Source organism: Crassostrea angulata, chromosome 7, assembly GCF_025612915.1.
Source record: "Crassostrea angulata isolate pt1a10 chromosome 7, ASM2561291v2, whole genome shotgun sequence".
NCBI classification, from domain to species: domain Eukaryota; kingdom Metazoa; phylum Mollusca; class Bivalvia; order Ostreida; family Ostreidae; genus Magallana; species Magallana angulata.
The window spans coordinates 28,543,284-28,560,915 of record NC_069117.1 but is presented as its reverse complement, the minus strand read 5'-3'; the positions used below and the strand labels follow the sequence as shown (position 1 = coordinate 28,560,915).

Genomic DNA, 17,632 nt, shown 5'->3' with positions numbered 1-17,632 from the left:
GCTGAGATATCTTTGACGGAAATTTGTTTGAAAATTTTGGCTAAAAATAAACAAAGTACTCATTTAACAGGAAGTTAGCGTCCGATTGGTACAAAAATGTATCCCACGATATAGCATGCCTATACAAATACTGTGTAAAAATTTCAAGCATCTGCGATATACAGTTGCTGAGAATTCTTTGACAAAAATTTGTATGACAATTTTTGCTTTAAATAAACAAAGTCGTCATTTAACAGGAATTTGACGTCTGATTGGTACAAAAATATATCCCACGATATGGCATGCCTATACAAATATTGTGTAAAAATTTCAAGCATCTGCGATAAATAGTTGCTGAGAAATCTTTGACGAAAATTTGATTGAAAATTTTGGTTAAAAAATAAGTAAAGTCGTCATTCAACAGGAAGTTGACGTCCGATTGGTACAAAAATATATCCCACGATATGACATGCCTTAACAAACACTGTGGAAAAATTTCAAGCATCTGCGATAAATAGTTGCTGAGATAAATGCGATAGAAATTTTTGTTACGGACGGACAGACAGACACACAAGGGTAAAACAGTATGCCCCCTCTACTTCGGAGCGGGGGTATAAAAAAAATCAGTTTATCTTGTTGCCACAAGTTACTTTGTTAAAGAAATGATAATTTTTTTTTACATTATTTGTAAACAAATATAAGACTCGAGCTTTGTTTACATAACACTGACTTCTTTCCACAATATCTCGCTTGTAACTTGATTTTCAGCATTGACATTTTTGTGAATCATTCAAAATATACAAATAAATCATTTGATTCCAAAAAATTAAATATACTTTTTTTCATCTCTAATAGTGTCTAGGTCCCTTTTACTTCCAAGAATTAAACATACAGTGTATGTGCATGTTATTCTTATCCGTCATAGACTAAAACATTTGAAGTCTGCTAGTCAAGTTCAAATAATATCTGAACTTAACTGAAAGACTTTAAATGTTAGGGTCAAACGACACGTTCCTCAATTTTATATAACTTTTTCCAGGAATTTGTTAATGGTTTACTACTACTTTGACAAGCTTTCTTGCAATAAAATAGTCACAGTCATTTCTGCAAAATACTGGAGTATGCAATTTCCTATATAATCTTGAAATAAAACTTGAATTGCTGATATCAAAATAAAGAAATATACAGCACAGCGAAATTCACTTTATTGGAACTCTATCTCGGCCGATGCCGGGCTTTGAACTCACGACCTCTAGAACCTACACTCCTGACAGTAAGTGGCCACGGCCCTAACCACTCGGTCATCTAAGCATATGTCCATATACAAATAAATTTTAATCATTTATATATATAAATTAATTTTTTTGGAACTCTTTATTACGAAGAGATACAAAAACAATGCCCGAGGAACGTGTCGTCTGACCGTAAGGAATATTTTCTGAAGTTATTGTTAGGAATGCTGGACAACTCGCCCCCACATTTGGACATCTCGCCCCAGATCATGACAACTCGCCCCCGATAAAAAAAGATACATTTTATACATATTTAATCGTCATTTAGTGTGAATTTTTCAAAGGTTTTTGAAAATATTTATAGGAAGCCAAATATTAAACTAAATTTAGTTGTTAAGAACATCGAAAGGCCCAGAGATTGCATACATTAATAAGTCGTCACTTTGAAGAGTCAAAAGTATACGCGTACGTGTACATGTCACTCTAATTATTTACAGCTTGTTTTTCATCATAATTTTAACTAATTATCATTATCACATGAATAATATATAACGCGATTGTTTGATTGCTAATTTCATAATTACGTTGGTCATAATTTTAAAACTTAAAACAATGTGCTCAATTTAAATTGCTCCGGTTTCTAAAATCATAGTTTTTTAAAGTACATTTACATGTATTTGCCTCAGTTTATATCGGGGAAGAGAATTTATAAATAATGAAAAACATAATTTTTATCAGAATGCATACATTAGCTGATTATAAATGCTTTTGAATAAAACTGTTACATGTAAAGTAACACTGATTGAAAGTTTTGAAAGTCTATTCAATTTCAAATTAATATCTATCAAAGGGATGAATTATAAAATACTTACTCATAGTCTTCATCCTCATCATCACCGACCATTGTGGCACTTTGTCGAAACAACCTTTTCTTGGCTTCACTTGAATTATCCTCTGAAAAACTTGCGGCTGGCCAAGCTAGATACATGGAATCCCTCAAAATTGCAGAAAGTCTTCGAACATCCGGAGATCGAGGATTATTTCCCTTGGGAACATGTAGTTTTTCCTTTATTTTTTCCATGGTAGATTTTTTTTTCCAATTTCAAATGAATCAAACTCTGCACTATGGGTTTTCATTAGTCGATGATTTTTGCTGTTTTCTCCATCTTTTATATTTCTCTAAGTCATCGCCGAAGAGCATTGAAAACGCGTAACCTTCAAAGGGCATTCAATAAGCGCTACACATAATCAAGAACTCATTTTCAAAGTTACTCGTCTCTGTGAATGCGATAGATAGTTTTGCTTGCGGCTTCCAAAGTTTCCAGTCCTGTCTTCCTATTTACTGTCAAATCAGTTTGCCGTACAATAGTACGAGAGAAAATTGATTTTTTATTACCAAGTTTTTCGATGTATACAAGCATGTCAGTCAAAATAAGTCTGATGGAGAAACGGACTTTTCATAATCGAAGAAATCTTTTTTCCACAAGATGGCTATCAGTTGGTATTCTTGGAGACATTCTTTAATTATAATTCTTCAACATTGTATTGGTGTTGATTACAGGCCATCACAATTTCTTGACGACCAGTTTTCAAATTTACTGTCTGAAATCAAAGATTCAAGATCATTTTCTAAGATATCATTATGAAAGTAATACTTAGTGTTTAGATTACTGTCATAATGTGATATTATCACTTACATACCAATACCCATTTGAAAAACTTTAATATTTTTTATCAATATGAGGTGTCACGTTCTTTATACCCACGAGTTTTGAATATTTATAGTAAAGATATATTTCAATGATGGTGTAACATATGAAAAGTATGTTATAGCATAAGTTCATCTTTTAATAATCTACCTACAGAAATCATTAATAATTAAAAAAAAAATATATAGCCTTGACTAAGGTGAATATAAGAAATGGAAGCAATACTCCCATCCTCTTGTATTTTAGGAGGTTTTTTTTTTTTTATAATACCTTCGCTCATCTACACTAAACCAAAGTCCTAAGTGTTCACCAAGTAAACATCATTTACTATATGAGATAAACACCTTTATTTGTTTTTCCGTGACTAATTTCCGCTTAACTTCTAAGTAGTTATGAACTATGCATTGATCTTGACCTGAGATTGCGATCCAAGACCTTGGCATTTGCTAAATATCACAAACCTTTCCGGTTTGGTTGAATTTCACTCATTGCTTTTAGATTGATCTAGGTTGCTAATTAAAATGACGTTACACTTATAGAAGAGAAAAATTATATGAGAATAAGGTTCTTCTTATTGCTCAGTATTAGCAACAATGTCGAGGACAAAACAAACGGCAAAATTAGAGCGAGTACAATTTGTCTTCGAAACGATGCCGAAACCAATACTTCAATGGCTCTAGTTGCTTTTTCAATTATCATTTTGAGTGTTTATCTTTTGAGACATACCGGTATATTAAAGATTAATATCAATCACAAAAAGTTGCCAATTACATTAAGTATGCGTAAAAAAAATAGCAATTTTATGTTTGACGTTTCGTTACGGTAATTAATTTTAATCACTGTTGTCTTATTTTATATATCTTTTGGTGAGAAGACATAATAGCTGCAAAATGTTTTTCCCCAGAATTTTGAACTACTAGCATTATATTTTTCAGGTGAAAATGTAGAAGTTTTGTTTAGTGTATATAGTTTTAATAGAATTCCATTCGTTATGTCTGTTGTGTAAGTCTTTGTTTCCCTGGATCCGCTATATAACTTATGTACATTATTGTATAATTTCTTGTCACACCTTTTTTCTTACAATAAGGTTAGTGTTAAACTTGACATTTTATGGTGCAAAAAATTCTTTTCACATACAATTTTACTGTCCCTTTTTATTCTAGTTTGTTCATCTTATCTTTCAACAAACATGAATTTTTAAAGAAATATGATATCGTGTTAAACGGAACAGCTTTATTTCGAATTCCAAAGCTTTGCAAAGAAATCTCTCAGTAGGATTGTACAATTACATTTCAGGACTACTCTGAAATCGTGGGAATTATCCGATGTTATTGATATTTCATAGCTATAACAGGGAAAGGTTAAGATTGGTATATTGGATTGAATTTAAAAACAAAAACTAATAATATGTCTGCATCTCAATGCACTTTAAAATCTTTCAAGCATACTGTTACTGATCTCTTCTATCACGCTAAAAGTACAGTTTGTTTTTTATTACTTAAGTGATAGTTATAGATTTTTTTTAGTTCCAAATTTTTTTTTAATTGCCATTTATGTTATTTTTATTTTTTGTAATTCTGCAAGTCCGCTTGCGCACCACTATATATCATTGATTATATGTATTGAACTAAGCGTTAAAAATTTGACTCGTAGTACTATGACAGACAAAGGGGCGGAAAAATGCGCGCCGGCGAGAGAAGCGAGCTCTAAGAACCAGTGTGCGCGGGAAAAAAAACGAGCTAAACCTACAGTTCATCAAACAAAATTTTTTGTCTACGTCCCATAGTGCTCTCTAATGTTTCCACCCGTGGTGCTATGCCAAAAATGGCCGACTTTTAACTCGTAATTTACGGTGTCTTAAAGTTTGAAGACATGTTTTGAGTACCGCATATACTTTGGCGAGACTCAAAAGATTTGTTACATGCTTCCATACCTTCGCATTGAGTAAACAAACGTAAACAAAGATGAACAAAGTCATGGATGACGTCACAGTGCTCTCGCGCTATATTTCCCGCGATAAATATAGAGGTGGATCAAACATTTGTAATGAGTGTATTTGAGTTAGCTTTTCAGTATAGACTGCGATACCTGCCTCATTGACATATGATTTGTTTTTAATTTTATTTTATATAGAGATTATATAAATATACACTAGCATGTGCCATACTTTACTGTCATATCGATCCATTTGTAAGATAATTGTGCATGCTTGTACAGTAAGTTTATGAGTAGGGAGGAAATAAACAATATGACATTTTGAACTTAATAAAAAGGAATAAAATGAAAAAGTAATTAAATAGTTAAAAAATTTATGTAGGTATTGCATATAGTCAGACCATTTAATTTAAATCTAAGTGGGAAATTACACACCTATAAACAGGGACCGGGTTCTCTCTCTCTCTCTCTCTCTCTCTCTCTCAAGGTAGGGGGTTGCGCTCTATGTATCTTAATCATTAAAATTAGTACTTTTGACATACTTATTGTAGAGCAATACTCTCTCAAAAATTCACACTAGGTTGACAATGATGTAAAGGTTTGTGTATTTCTTGCTCGCTCGCCAGAACGGTAGCACCGTAAATCATATTAGCAAAGAAAAGCTTTAAATACTATCATGTATATGTGACCAGGTGTAATACATAATAATATAAATAATTATGGTTCCGCTCTGTGTCCGTCCGTCTTTCCGTCCATCCGAGATTGCTTGTCCGGAGCATATCTTCTCTCCCCTTAGCTCAATCTGACTCATACTTCACCTACAGAGTGCCTTTGGGGAAAGAGTTTACAGTAACCATGTTTCTAGGTCTAAGGTTAAGACCATAGCTAGCAGAATCGTATACAAGATCTTTGTCCGCGGCATATCCCCCCCCCCCTTTTACCAGTCACCACATGGTGCCTTTGATCAAAAGATATGCAGTGACCTTGAATGATGTTTGTACGTCAAGTATCGAGGTCATATCACAGACCACGAAAATAATCCTTTCTTTAGAACGTATATACTCTCCACCTAGCCCTTTTTGGCTAATACTTTACAGAGGTGTCATGATGTGCAGTGACCTTGAACAAATTTGAAGGTCATGGTGGATCGCTTTTTAATCAGTTTTAGACCATATATTATTTCCCCATCGGCTTAATCTTGCTCAGATTGAACAAAAATACCTGTATGTAAGGGGTAATGAGATTGAATTAGAAGTTCTGTACCAGCTGGAAATTTATACACCAATGTCAAACCAAATTGTATAGAAATCTTTTTGATCTTGTCAATATTTAATCGGGGCCCTTCGAGATGGTCACCATTTCAATGTTGTCTAGTTTATGTGTGGTTTTCAAACTTTCAGATTCTTATTTGTTTACCTTATTATTTTCTTGGGTTGGGCTACATATTAGAATATTTACGTTCACTAAGTACTTTTCCTCTACTTCTTTATATTCTATTTTCAGCTTACGTGTGTTATGTATTTTTTCTGCAATACTAGCTATCGTCATAAAATACCTGCATGAAGCACCAAAGAAGTCAGTTTTGTGAGCGTGTCAGAGGCAGAAAGATCCGTTAGAACGCTCTCTATACGACTCTTATTATCCGATCTGTAATGAAATTTCCCGGGAGACGCAAACAAACCCAGACTGTCAAATGTGTTATTGTAATAACCTTGTGGCATGCAATAAGACCAAGTGTTATTATTGACGAAAAGCACGCCATGTGATATCAAAGATTATAAATATATATATTATTGACGAAAAGCACGCCATGTGATATCAAAGATTATATATATATATATATATATATATATATATATATATATATATATATATATATATATATATATATATATATATATTATACGCTCAAAGCAAAAAATGAACATAATGCATGTAAATCGGACATTTATATGGCAAATGTTGCCTTCAAAAGAAATAATTATAAAGGGAAACACCATTTAAAACATTGATATTTGATTTATATTATTTTCTTAACATTTCAAAATTTTATATTCATCTCAATAGGCCAATTCCCATAAAGTTCATTCCAATTAGTCAAAATTATATCAGTCTGTCTCGAAATTATGTTGTATGTTCATAAATTTGTGTAATAAAAATATCTCGAAATATAAATCATCTTTTGTCTATAAGGCTTAAATAAAAGACGACTGACTAATATAACAAACGACACTCTATTATTTCTAATCACTATTGACTTTGAAAAGGCTTATATTTTAAGTTAATCTATGTTTTCTTGTTTCATTGCGTACCTCAGAAAACGTAATCATAATATATTTTCTGCATTTGTCATAGCCTGTTGTAAGGTTCTCTACCAATAGGTTGGTATCTCCCCTGTGCTTGTTTGGTTTGGCCCTTTTTTATTTTGTCCAAATATATTTGCAGACCTTGAAGAGGTTTCGGACACCGTTATTATCGAAATACATAGTGAATAGGTGTAGTTTAATTTCGATTCACAAATATAATGTCTAACAGCGTAGCGCAATGGGTTGGAGTATCAGATTTGCAATTTCGAACCCAGAGTCTAACGATGTTGTTACTTTAATAAACTACTTATGTAAAATTAATTGCATTTTATGTTTAACATAGGGAGTTCTAACGGAATAATGATGTTTTTTTGTCATTCATGTTAATATATCATGTTACAATGCTCTATACAACTTTCAAACCCATCAGTTCTTTGTTGTTTGGCAGAGGTGCTATTTGTTTTTCTCATTGATGTCAAAGAAATATATTTTGATAGTTGTTAAGTTTCATATGTCATCCCATCTTCATTGCAGTAGTGGACAGAACTTTGTCGATATTAACCTTGGAGATAAAAATCTGATATATGGAGTATTAAAAGAATTTCAATATATGATGTTTTGAAAGAACCTTTAGTTTCTGCGAGATAGGAAACCTAATCACCCCTTTCTATTACTAAATAACAAAGTCTTTCAAAGATATTTTTAAATAAATAACGATTTGCTGTAGAGTATTATATTAAATTAAGTGTAATGAAGGTGAATAATTGAATCTCTTTCAACAAAAAACTCATTTTCCAAACCTAAAATATGCGTTATCCAAACTTAAAGTTGAGGTATCTGGGTGTCTTTATCTATCGATCTAATATTCTAACTGTAATATTGTTTAATCGAGAAAGTTACAATTTAGCAACCTGTTTTCAAAAGTACGTTATTTATTGTCCATTTGAGTTTGAATGCAATCGATATCCATCCTATTAAAACCACGGTGTTGCCTTGAGGTTCTTAAGGTAATGGTAACAAGATATCTGTGAGCCAATGCTTACTATTATTACCCCCGCTCTGAAGTGAATATGCAAATTAAGCAAAGTCGTCATTTAACAGGAAGTTGACAAAAATATATCCCACAATATGGCATGCTTAAACAAATAATATATATAATGTGTTAAGATTTCAAGCATCTGCAATAAATAGTTCCTGAGAAATTTTTGACGAAAATGTTTGAAAATTTAGGCTAAAAATAAACAAAGTCGTCATTTTTTAAAAAAGAAGTTGACGTCCGATAGGTACAAAAGTAAATCCCACGATATGGCATGCCTAAATAAATAATGTGTTAAATTTTCAAGCTTCTGCGATTAATAGTTACTGAGAAAAATGCGACAGAAATTGTTGTTACGGGCGGATGGACAGACAGACACACAAGGGTAAAACAGTATACCCCCTTCTCCTTCGGAGCGGGGATATAATAAGTCTAATGGGGATTTTTTAAGAAGTACAGTAGTGTGTTTATTAGTGTGTCTATTTCTCTCATAGTCTATTTAATGAGAGAGAGAGAGAGAGATCAAAGATTTTGTTGTTTTTACTTTATAGATAAAAAATCTTTAAAATGGTATTTGTATATTGTTTGTGTTACATTAACTTACATGTACTTGTTTGTATTGCTTTTATGTTTCTATCAATTAAACACTTTCTCTAATTATTTCCCTTTTTATGAAATACGTGAATCAAATGTTAAGCTTTTGAAAAGGCGATATATGCTAACCACAATATATTATGAATAGCGTTTTGAAACATTTGAATCGTTTACTGAAATTAGCATTATTGGTACGTAGCAATTGTTGTTGTTTTTTTTTTTTCAAAGAAAGGATATATTGACAAAAAAGAAGGCAATTATTACAACTGTAGTTTTATTTTAGGTGTTTTGAGAATTGAAACCAAAAGACTATAAATGAGATAATTTGTAAGTTAATTGACCTTTTGAGAATTATTCCTATATTTATGATCAGTTAAATATACTCGCTCTTGCTATTCCGTTTTAAGTGAACATATTTTTGCATATCCAATCAGATCGTTGCAACATCATGATCCATTGTTCTTATATATGTACATATAAAATCACCAAGTACACGATGATATTTTCCAAAGGAATATTATTTTTTCATTTCACACGGATGTGCATATGTATTAGAATATGATCTATTAAAGCACTGTAATCAAACCAAAGAACACCATTTCCTAATGTACACTGAGCACGCAAATATAACCCACAGTCGAAAAATTATGGATGTGTCTGTTTGCAACAGACGCTGTTCGATTAGTTTTAAATTTCGGATGGCGATAAAATTTCTTTGGAGCCGTGACAAAAATGCGAAAGAACCATCAATTTTCAAGTGCCACTAGCGCCCACGTAACACCACCTCAAAGTGCTATGGCTATATCGTATAAGCAATTGATAATTTCACTTGCGAAAAGAGCAATTTTTGCATGCTAGCAAAAGCCAGAAAAAGGAGGAGGAACAGTTACAATGTTGCAATTCTTTAAAATATTTGTTTTAATTTTCAAAACATGTATACCACACAGTTAACATAACTTACATAGACATTTCAAGCTTAATAATATGTGATAGGTATTTTGTTCATGCATTCTTCGTTGCCAACATATTCTCTTCTTAATAATTTAAGGTACATGAGACTGTCTCATTTGATCTGAAGTATCGCAAGACACGCAACATATTGCACATCAACACATGATATTTCTATGACAAGAACGGAAAAAAGAAAGAAATTGAACTAACATGTATAGTGATTACTGTAAAGTCGTTAGCAATTTTGTTTGCAGCCCTCCGATTTTGTTTTTTGTTGAGAACAGACATTTTTCATAAATCAAAATATAGAAAATCTTTTTGAATGAACTACCACCCTATCACCACATTTATCGGAACAAGTAAAAAATTACAGGTGGAAATAAGCAAAAAATACTCACTACACCTGACCCCTTAACACACACAAACGGATATTGATTTTAAAGATTGGCGTAATTATAATAAATCGTTTATATATGGATTTATTTTTTTTTAAATGGCGCCTTTTTGCGATCACGGTAGTTAATGTGTGAATGATAGTAATTTTATCGCTTAAAACAAGTCACTGACTCAACTATTATATAATCTACGTTTGACATGCTGGAAACGTCATATTTCATTTTTGAATTGAATATTTTTAAATTTTAATTTAGAATTCCATTTAATATTTGCATGTCTCAAATTGTATTTTTTTTTATATTAAGGCAACAATAATCTTGCTAAAATATAATTATATTCCATACAAGAGGCCAATAGGCCTTAACGGTCACCTGAGTACTATAGCCCATACACAAAATTGTGGAGGAGTCTCATAAATGCATATAATTGAGTTTCCTCCTTCAGTGCCTGAATTCTTTTGGAAAGGACTCTTAATCATATAGTTTAGCACAAGACCTATCGCTCGTATCAGAGTGCATGGCCTACTACTAAAAAGGAGCACAGCTTCCATACAAAGTATTTTTCCCAGGTATGTTAATTTTCAAAATAGGTTTTATTTTTAAATGTTTTCATAGATAAACTAAAACAAAGCGGCTAGTTTACTACTTATTACTTTACTATTAACAAGTCTACTTGTTTACTTTAAGAAATTTAAAAACTGTTTTTGTTTCAAATGATAAAATACTTGCATAACTATTTTGATCATACAACTTCTTAATTACGTTATATTTAATGATTAATTACTAAATATGAACAAGCGAAGGAAGGGAAGAAGCAAGGGAAGATAACTCCATTAGCTGTCATAATCCCCTTCCCTGAACTCCTTCCAAATGCTTTCACAATATCATATCGATAACTTTGATTGACAGCTTCATTATTTTTTCTTTTCTAAACATAGGAATAAACTCATTTCTTTCATTGAAATTCCCGAGCAGAATAAAGTTAGACAAATACATACCCCCCTTCCCAGCCATAACTCTTGTCTTACCTGCAGGTGACAAGAAATATCATAAAAGATGACAGGATATTTTTTTTTCTAAATATGCAACATACACCATAGCATAGCATAGCACTGAAATCTCATAGCATAGCATTGGAATCTCGTGACATAGCATTGGAATATCATACCATAGCATACAATCTTATTCGTCATAGGATACCATAGCATAGCATACAACATGATTTTAACTCGGTTTTAAATGTTTTTATTTGGAAGAATAAAAGCTCACATTGCAGATAAGTAGTAAACTTTGGCTTCTTATCATTTTACTTCGAAATATGTGGAACTCTTTTTTGTACGGAGGCGTTTTTGTTCGAATCTCATAGAATAGCAAAGCATAGCATGCCTTATCATAAGGCTCTTCATTTCAATTCCTCCTAACATAGCATACAAATCTCATAGCATTGCATTGAAATCTTATAGAATATCATTAAAATCGCATCGCATGAAATTGTAAAAGATATGCATGTAATGACTGTATATGGCTAAATTGGCCCCGCCCTAGGGCCTTAAGCCCTGTCACAGGGGTCACGAATTTCAAAATTTAGGTAGAGGAGTCTGTGGACATCATAAACATGCACTCAGTTTTATTCAAATATATATGGGAGGAGAGAAGATAGTTAGAATCATATTTAAAATAAGGGTGCAAAAGATTATCACCACAGTGACGTCATAATGTAGAAATGACGTCATGAAGATTGCCTAATTTTGATATATTGATGTTTTGTAGCAAAATATGGGTGTTTTCCGATGGTTTTTCGACTGGGAAACATCGAGCGCAGGCTTGCTCAAGTACCATTTTTTAGTATAATGTGTATATTTATCAGAAGAAAAACATATGATAAAATCTTACTTGAGCAGACTTGCGCTCTATACTTCCGAATGCAAAATATAAAGCAAAATTGGAAATATTTTCAATTGTTTGCAAATTTGCGGGAATTAGGTCATTTAGTTGACGTCATAGATAAATAGCAAATGAGCAATGATGACTTAAATCATGATTTTAGTTATAGGCATCCACTGTACAATGATTTATGAAGATTTAAATTTTATTGGACACTATTTAAAAATTGGTTAACCATTTCTGTGCCACAGGGCCTATTTGGGCCTATTTGAATATCTACGTTAAGTGCCACAGGGCCTATTTGGGCCTATGGCAATTTGAAAAAATATACATTAAAATAAAAAAAATATTAAATATATTCAGGTTCTGTTTTTCATTATTGATTTTTTAAATGTGTATCAATATACATCGAATGATGTATGTGTTTAGTAAAATACTGCTGATAACGTCACAACGTAAAAAAATGACATCATAATAATAACGTCACTACGTCACACAGCGCCAACTCGTTGTCTGCGTTTTACCATGGCTGGCGTATGGTTTTTGTGAATAGATCGTCAGAACTGGAAAATAATATCTGTCCTAATGCACAACCTGGACCAAAGGAAATGCCCCCTCCCCCACAAAAGTAAGACCAATCTTACTTTCTCCTAATCTGCCATATAAACCTGGGGCTCGTTTAACATAACTGACTTTTGACTAAAATCTATCTAAGACCAAAACTTTTCATAAGATCTCATCATAGCTCATAAAATTGTCATATCTTAGGATAACCTTATAAACTGTCAAAATACAGGTCTTAAGTCCAATTTTAACATGGCGAAAGCTATTACTTTAGTCCGCCACCGAAGGACAAGTATAATTCGAGTGTGCGCGACTTTTTTAATTTCATCCTGCCGTTAGTGCTGATTAAAAAAAATCAAATAAAACACATCGGTATTATCCATGCGTTTTTTTTTTCTAAATTTAAAACATAAATCGGGTAAAAAGCTACTACATACAGCATCGATCTCTGGTATCGTTTAAAATGCAAGAAATCGAGAGAAAATGAATCGCTTGAAGGAGACCGTGTGTCTTTTTTTACTTAGAAATATTGACAGAGCACCAAAGGAAGCATGTGCTTTATATATATTTTTTTTCATTCAGAGTTAATTAATAAACAGCAATATAAACTGCGATATGCCAAATAAGGAGGAATGGGGCACTGAAAAAATTACTTTGATATGATCCTAGAACAAAATTTTAGCCAGATGATCAACATTAAAAGAATTCAATCTGGTGACATTTTACTGTAGTTTTCATGCATGTGAAAGAACAAAACTGAATCTTTGGACAGAAAAACAAGAAATGCATGTAATAACTTATTTGAATATAATGGTGATGCTTCTTCGATCGTGTTCGAGATAAAGGCTTCAGTGCAACCCCCCCCCCCCCCCCCCCCCCCCCGCGCGCGGGCTTCAAGTCCTATTGATACCTTTTTCGTATCTTCTGTCTCCTTCTTCAGAGCATTTCAAACAGAGATATTCTTTCTTGAAACTAAATTTCAACCGTGTCTCTAAAATTGGACACCGCACATCATAGACATTTAATTTGGTTCTGTCCGCACGGACTTTCAAGTCATCACCTGTTTTATGGTCACAAAGAGCATCTTCTGTGTGTACAGACGCAAATATAACGGTAAACGAAGGAAAGATTTCGAGGACTGTAATATACTTTATGAAAATACTTTTTATTCTTTCAGTTTATGTATAATTTTAGTATATAAAATATATCAATGTTTTAATCACAAAATTTTATCATTATCATATTTTAGACAACTCAGTTGGTTAAGCGGATTTAATCACTAAAACAAACTGTAAAACCATAAGTTGGTAAAAAAAAAAATTCCTTAGCTCGAATCGAGATATAGAATCGTAAATGTTTTTCATTTCATAACTGTTATATTTCATCGTATGATGATGAACTATGTGTAATCGTTAACTTTCTTAGGTCTATATTGTTTTTGATTCTTTGAATATTAGAACTATGATATAAATCACAATCGTAAATGTATCGATAAATAAGCTAAGATATTAGAGAACATTAAGAACAATATTATACGTCTTTTTCCGAGAGGTCAAACGTTTACAACTTACGATCGTGATTGTTAATATTACACGTATGATGTGGTAAAAGTTTTTACTTTGTATGGAATAAAATGTAAAAATTAAGATAGTGTTCACCTGTCCGAGAAAAGGAAGATTTTAAAACAAACAAATAATTTAAAACGACATAGTCCGATTTTTTTTTGGCTATGAGAGTATCAAATATTTTTCTATATAGACCAAATCTATTAGAAATACGCCTATTTACACAAGAAAAATCCGTCTCCTTTCAAAGTTTGAATTATTTAAAGTACAAAAAATTTTCTGTATGAGAACAGAAAACAAACAAACAAACGAACTCCATTTTGGGAATGTTTAGAAACGGAAACCGTTTGGTTTCGTTCCCGAATGATTGGGTTTATTCAACCCGCATGTGATGTATCGATTGTATACAAAACACTTCTCCAAGTATTAGTGAATAAAATGTACCGACGTTTATTTTTGACTTGAAATTTTTTTCATAGTCGTAATACAACCATACCCGCCTTGAGCTCAGCAGCGAATCTTATTATGAGACGAAAGAAATCAATACAATTTATGTCGTTTGTTTTTGTAAATAAATTGTGTACATCACTTTTTCAGTAAAATATGGCTTAATTGACCTGGAACCTACTGCCATGTCGATTATGATACACACACTTAGCATAGCCATCGTATAAAAGCGAACACAAAATTTTAAATGAAATCGGGCATAGCAGCTTTAAAAATTTCACGATAAGCCTATATATTATTCTATTTACGAAATCATTAATACAGTCATTTGGGGTATTTTGAATAACACATTTTGTTCAACTTGATCGTAAAATATGTGTAAAAACGCATGTTTAATACAGTTCGTTGTTTTGGTCCAACAGAAAGATCATACTCGTTTATGTGCGGACCTAGAAGGTGGTGCATGGACTATTCCTTCCACCTCTTTGAAAATTCAAATTAATAAGATTACATAGCAAAATTCCCGAAATAGGCCTAAAACTCCCTCTCCAACCTTTGAAAATAAATTATCCCTCGGATACCCCCTGGAAATGTTTTCTGGATCCGCGCATGCGGTAACAAACGTACACTGTATCAATTTTCTCGCTCAATAAAGCAATAACATACAATGTAATGAGAAATGAATATTAAACAGCGTTTTCATCATACAAATTCCCTTTATTAATGTATGTCATTTCTTCTCTAAACTCTCTATATATAAATCACTGGCGTCGGAAGCAAATTGAAAGTGGGGGGGGGGGGGGGGAAGCTAGACTTATCCTCAGAAATGTTGACAAGCAAAAGAAAAAAAAAATAATTCCCCAAATCATGAAAATCCTAATCCGTGGGGGGAGGGGGGGGGGGGGGGGGTACGCATACTTCCACAAAAAAAGAATTAATTCTTAATTGACTCCAACTTCTCAATATTTTAATCATTTCAATGTAAATTTAGGAACAATTATGTTTCCTGCGAGAAAAAGGGGGGTTGGGGTGAACCCTCTATGATGCTATGTGCCTATTGGTCTAACTTTGTAAAAAAATGGGGTGGGGTCTAAGCCCCCCTTAGCCCCCCCCCCCCCCCCCCCGATTCCGACGCCTATGTAAAATAACGGTGGTGACTGTTGAAGAGTGTCACTTGTTCATGTTTTGTACATTGCAGTGCGATACATCAAACTTTCTAAAACACGAAACGAGGGCCGGGGTGATTCGAAATACCCCCAAATGACTGAACGAGCATAAACTTGGATGGGCGTTTATGCTTGCGCGATTTAATAGAAATGAAAAATTATGATAGAAAAAAAAATTAAAACGAACAAGGAATTGTTAACCAATCTAGCACAGTCATTCTTTGTCTGTCTGTCTGTCTGCGTATCTAACACACATTAAAAATCAATTCCTTTTTGCAAATTTCTTAAACTGCATCATGATAAACCTTAACAGCTGCAGTCAGCAATACCCGCCTCTTGATCACTTACATATTTGTGTTATACTAATTAATTAGTTTTTGAAAATTATCCGCTATTAATGACAATGATTGTTACAAAAATATTGTATTAATTATGCATACAGGCTATAAAACAATGTAAGTTGGTTATATAAAATCGCTTTAAAACATTTGGTGTTTTGCTTAATTACACATAAAGTTTACTGTTGATCTAATATGGTTTGTACATGGTCAGTAAATCCCATACGGTGCGAGACCGAATGAAGATGTTTTAAAAATAAATGTCCACATTATTCGGGAGAAAAACTTAGTTATTGCTATTTAGACCATATACTTTCGTGATAACTATTTGATAATCCCGCCCCATCAACTGAACATTTTTAGTTCCATTTTTCACAATTTTAGGGAAACTCTGATGTGAAAAACATGATTGAGTTTGCATTGCATGTCATAAGGCTAGTAAAAAAGAAATCCAATAATTTATCTCTCTCTCTCTCTCTCTCTCTCTCTCTCTCTCTCAGGAATAAGATAGATTTTTTTATCGTGAAATTTATGTCTCATTTATATGCAAACAAAGAAATAAGAGATATATGCATTAGATCTTATAGAACTAATTACAATTTCAATGATAAAAAATGCACATGTATGCGTGGATTATAATAAAGGATTGTAGAAAGTGATTATTTTAAAAACTGCACGTATTTGTTAAAGCTTGGGAACATGCATCATTAATGAAGTAATTCATATTTTTTGAAAGACGTGGTTTTTTTTCTTTTCTTTTTCATTTGGCGACGCTTAAAAAAAAAAGAAAAAAAGAATGGCGTATAACGTCTTATTTGAAATGACAGAGAAAAAGATAAAAAGCCATTGTTTTCGATAATACCATTAGAAATTATCAATTGAACGCAAAACAGCATCCCGCAACGCTAAAAAATGGTACGGCGCGTTGTGTAAGATTGTTACGTCAAAACATGAATTTGATAACGTCATGCTTGGCACTGAAGCGTAATAGCGTCTTTTTTGACGTGGCAGCGAAAGGGTTAAAATTGGGGGCAGATATTTGACCATACCGCACAGTCTCTTGGTAGAGGTTTTCATGGACATCATAACCATGCATTCAGTTTTTCCTCACATATGTGGGAGTAGAGAAAACAATTTTTGAATATTTTGGTGGTTTTTTGTGAGTGCATATTTTGCCCCCCCCCCCCCCGGGGGGGGAGGAGTTTGAGCCAAGAATTTCACAATTTAGATTCCTCTTATCACAGAGATGCTTCACACTAAAAATGGTACATTTTGTAACAATTGACTTTGTAATTTTCAAGAATAAATGGAAAATTGTTAACGAACAACGACGGACGAAGACCAATTGCAATAGGTCATCTGAGTGGCTCAGGTGACCTAAAAAGCATATAATTTAAAAAGATATTATTTAAAAGAAGTTAATGATACTCATTAAATTGGAACTTTGTCTCTCAATTTAATTTTTTCCATGATTTTTATCATGCCCTTAAATATTTTTCTTTCGTGTTACCTTATCAAAAATGAGCGCAGT

At 32.7% G+C, this 17,632-nt stretch overlaps 1 protein-coding gene across 1 annotated transcript in view; it reads right to left on the bottom strand.

The window, feature by feature from the left end:
• The window catches only part of LOC128155182 (GTPase-activating Rap/Ran-GAP domain-like protein 3), a 130,044-nt gene that overhangs the window by 100,745 nt on the left and 11,667 nt on the right, over positions 1-17,632 (bottom strand). The window contains exon 2 of the mRNA XM_052816773.1: positions 2,084-2,813. Coding sequence (XP_052672733.1) covers positions 2,084-2,292 — 209 coding nt within the window. The 5' untranslated portion in view covers positions 2,293-2,813. The remainder of the gene's footprint in view (positions 1-2,083; positions 2,814-17,632) is intronic.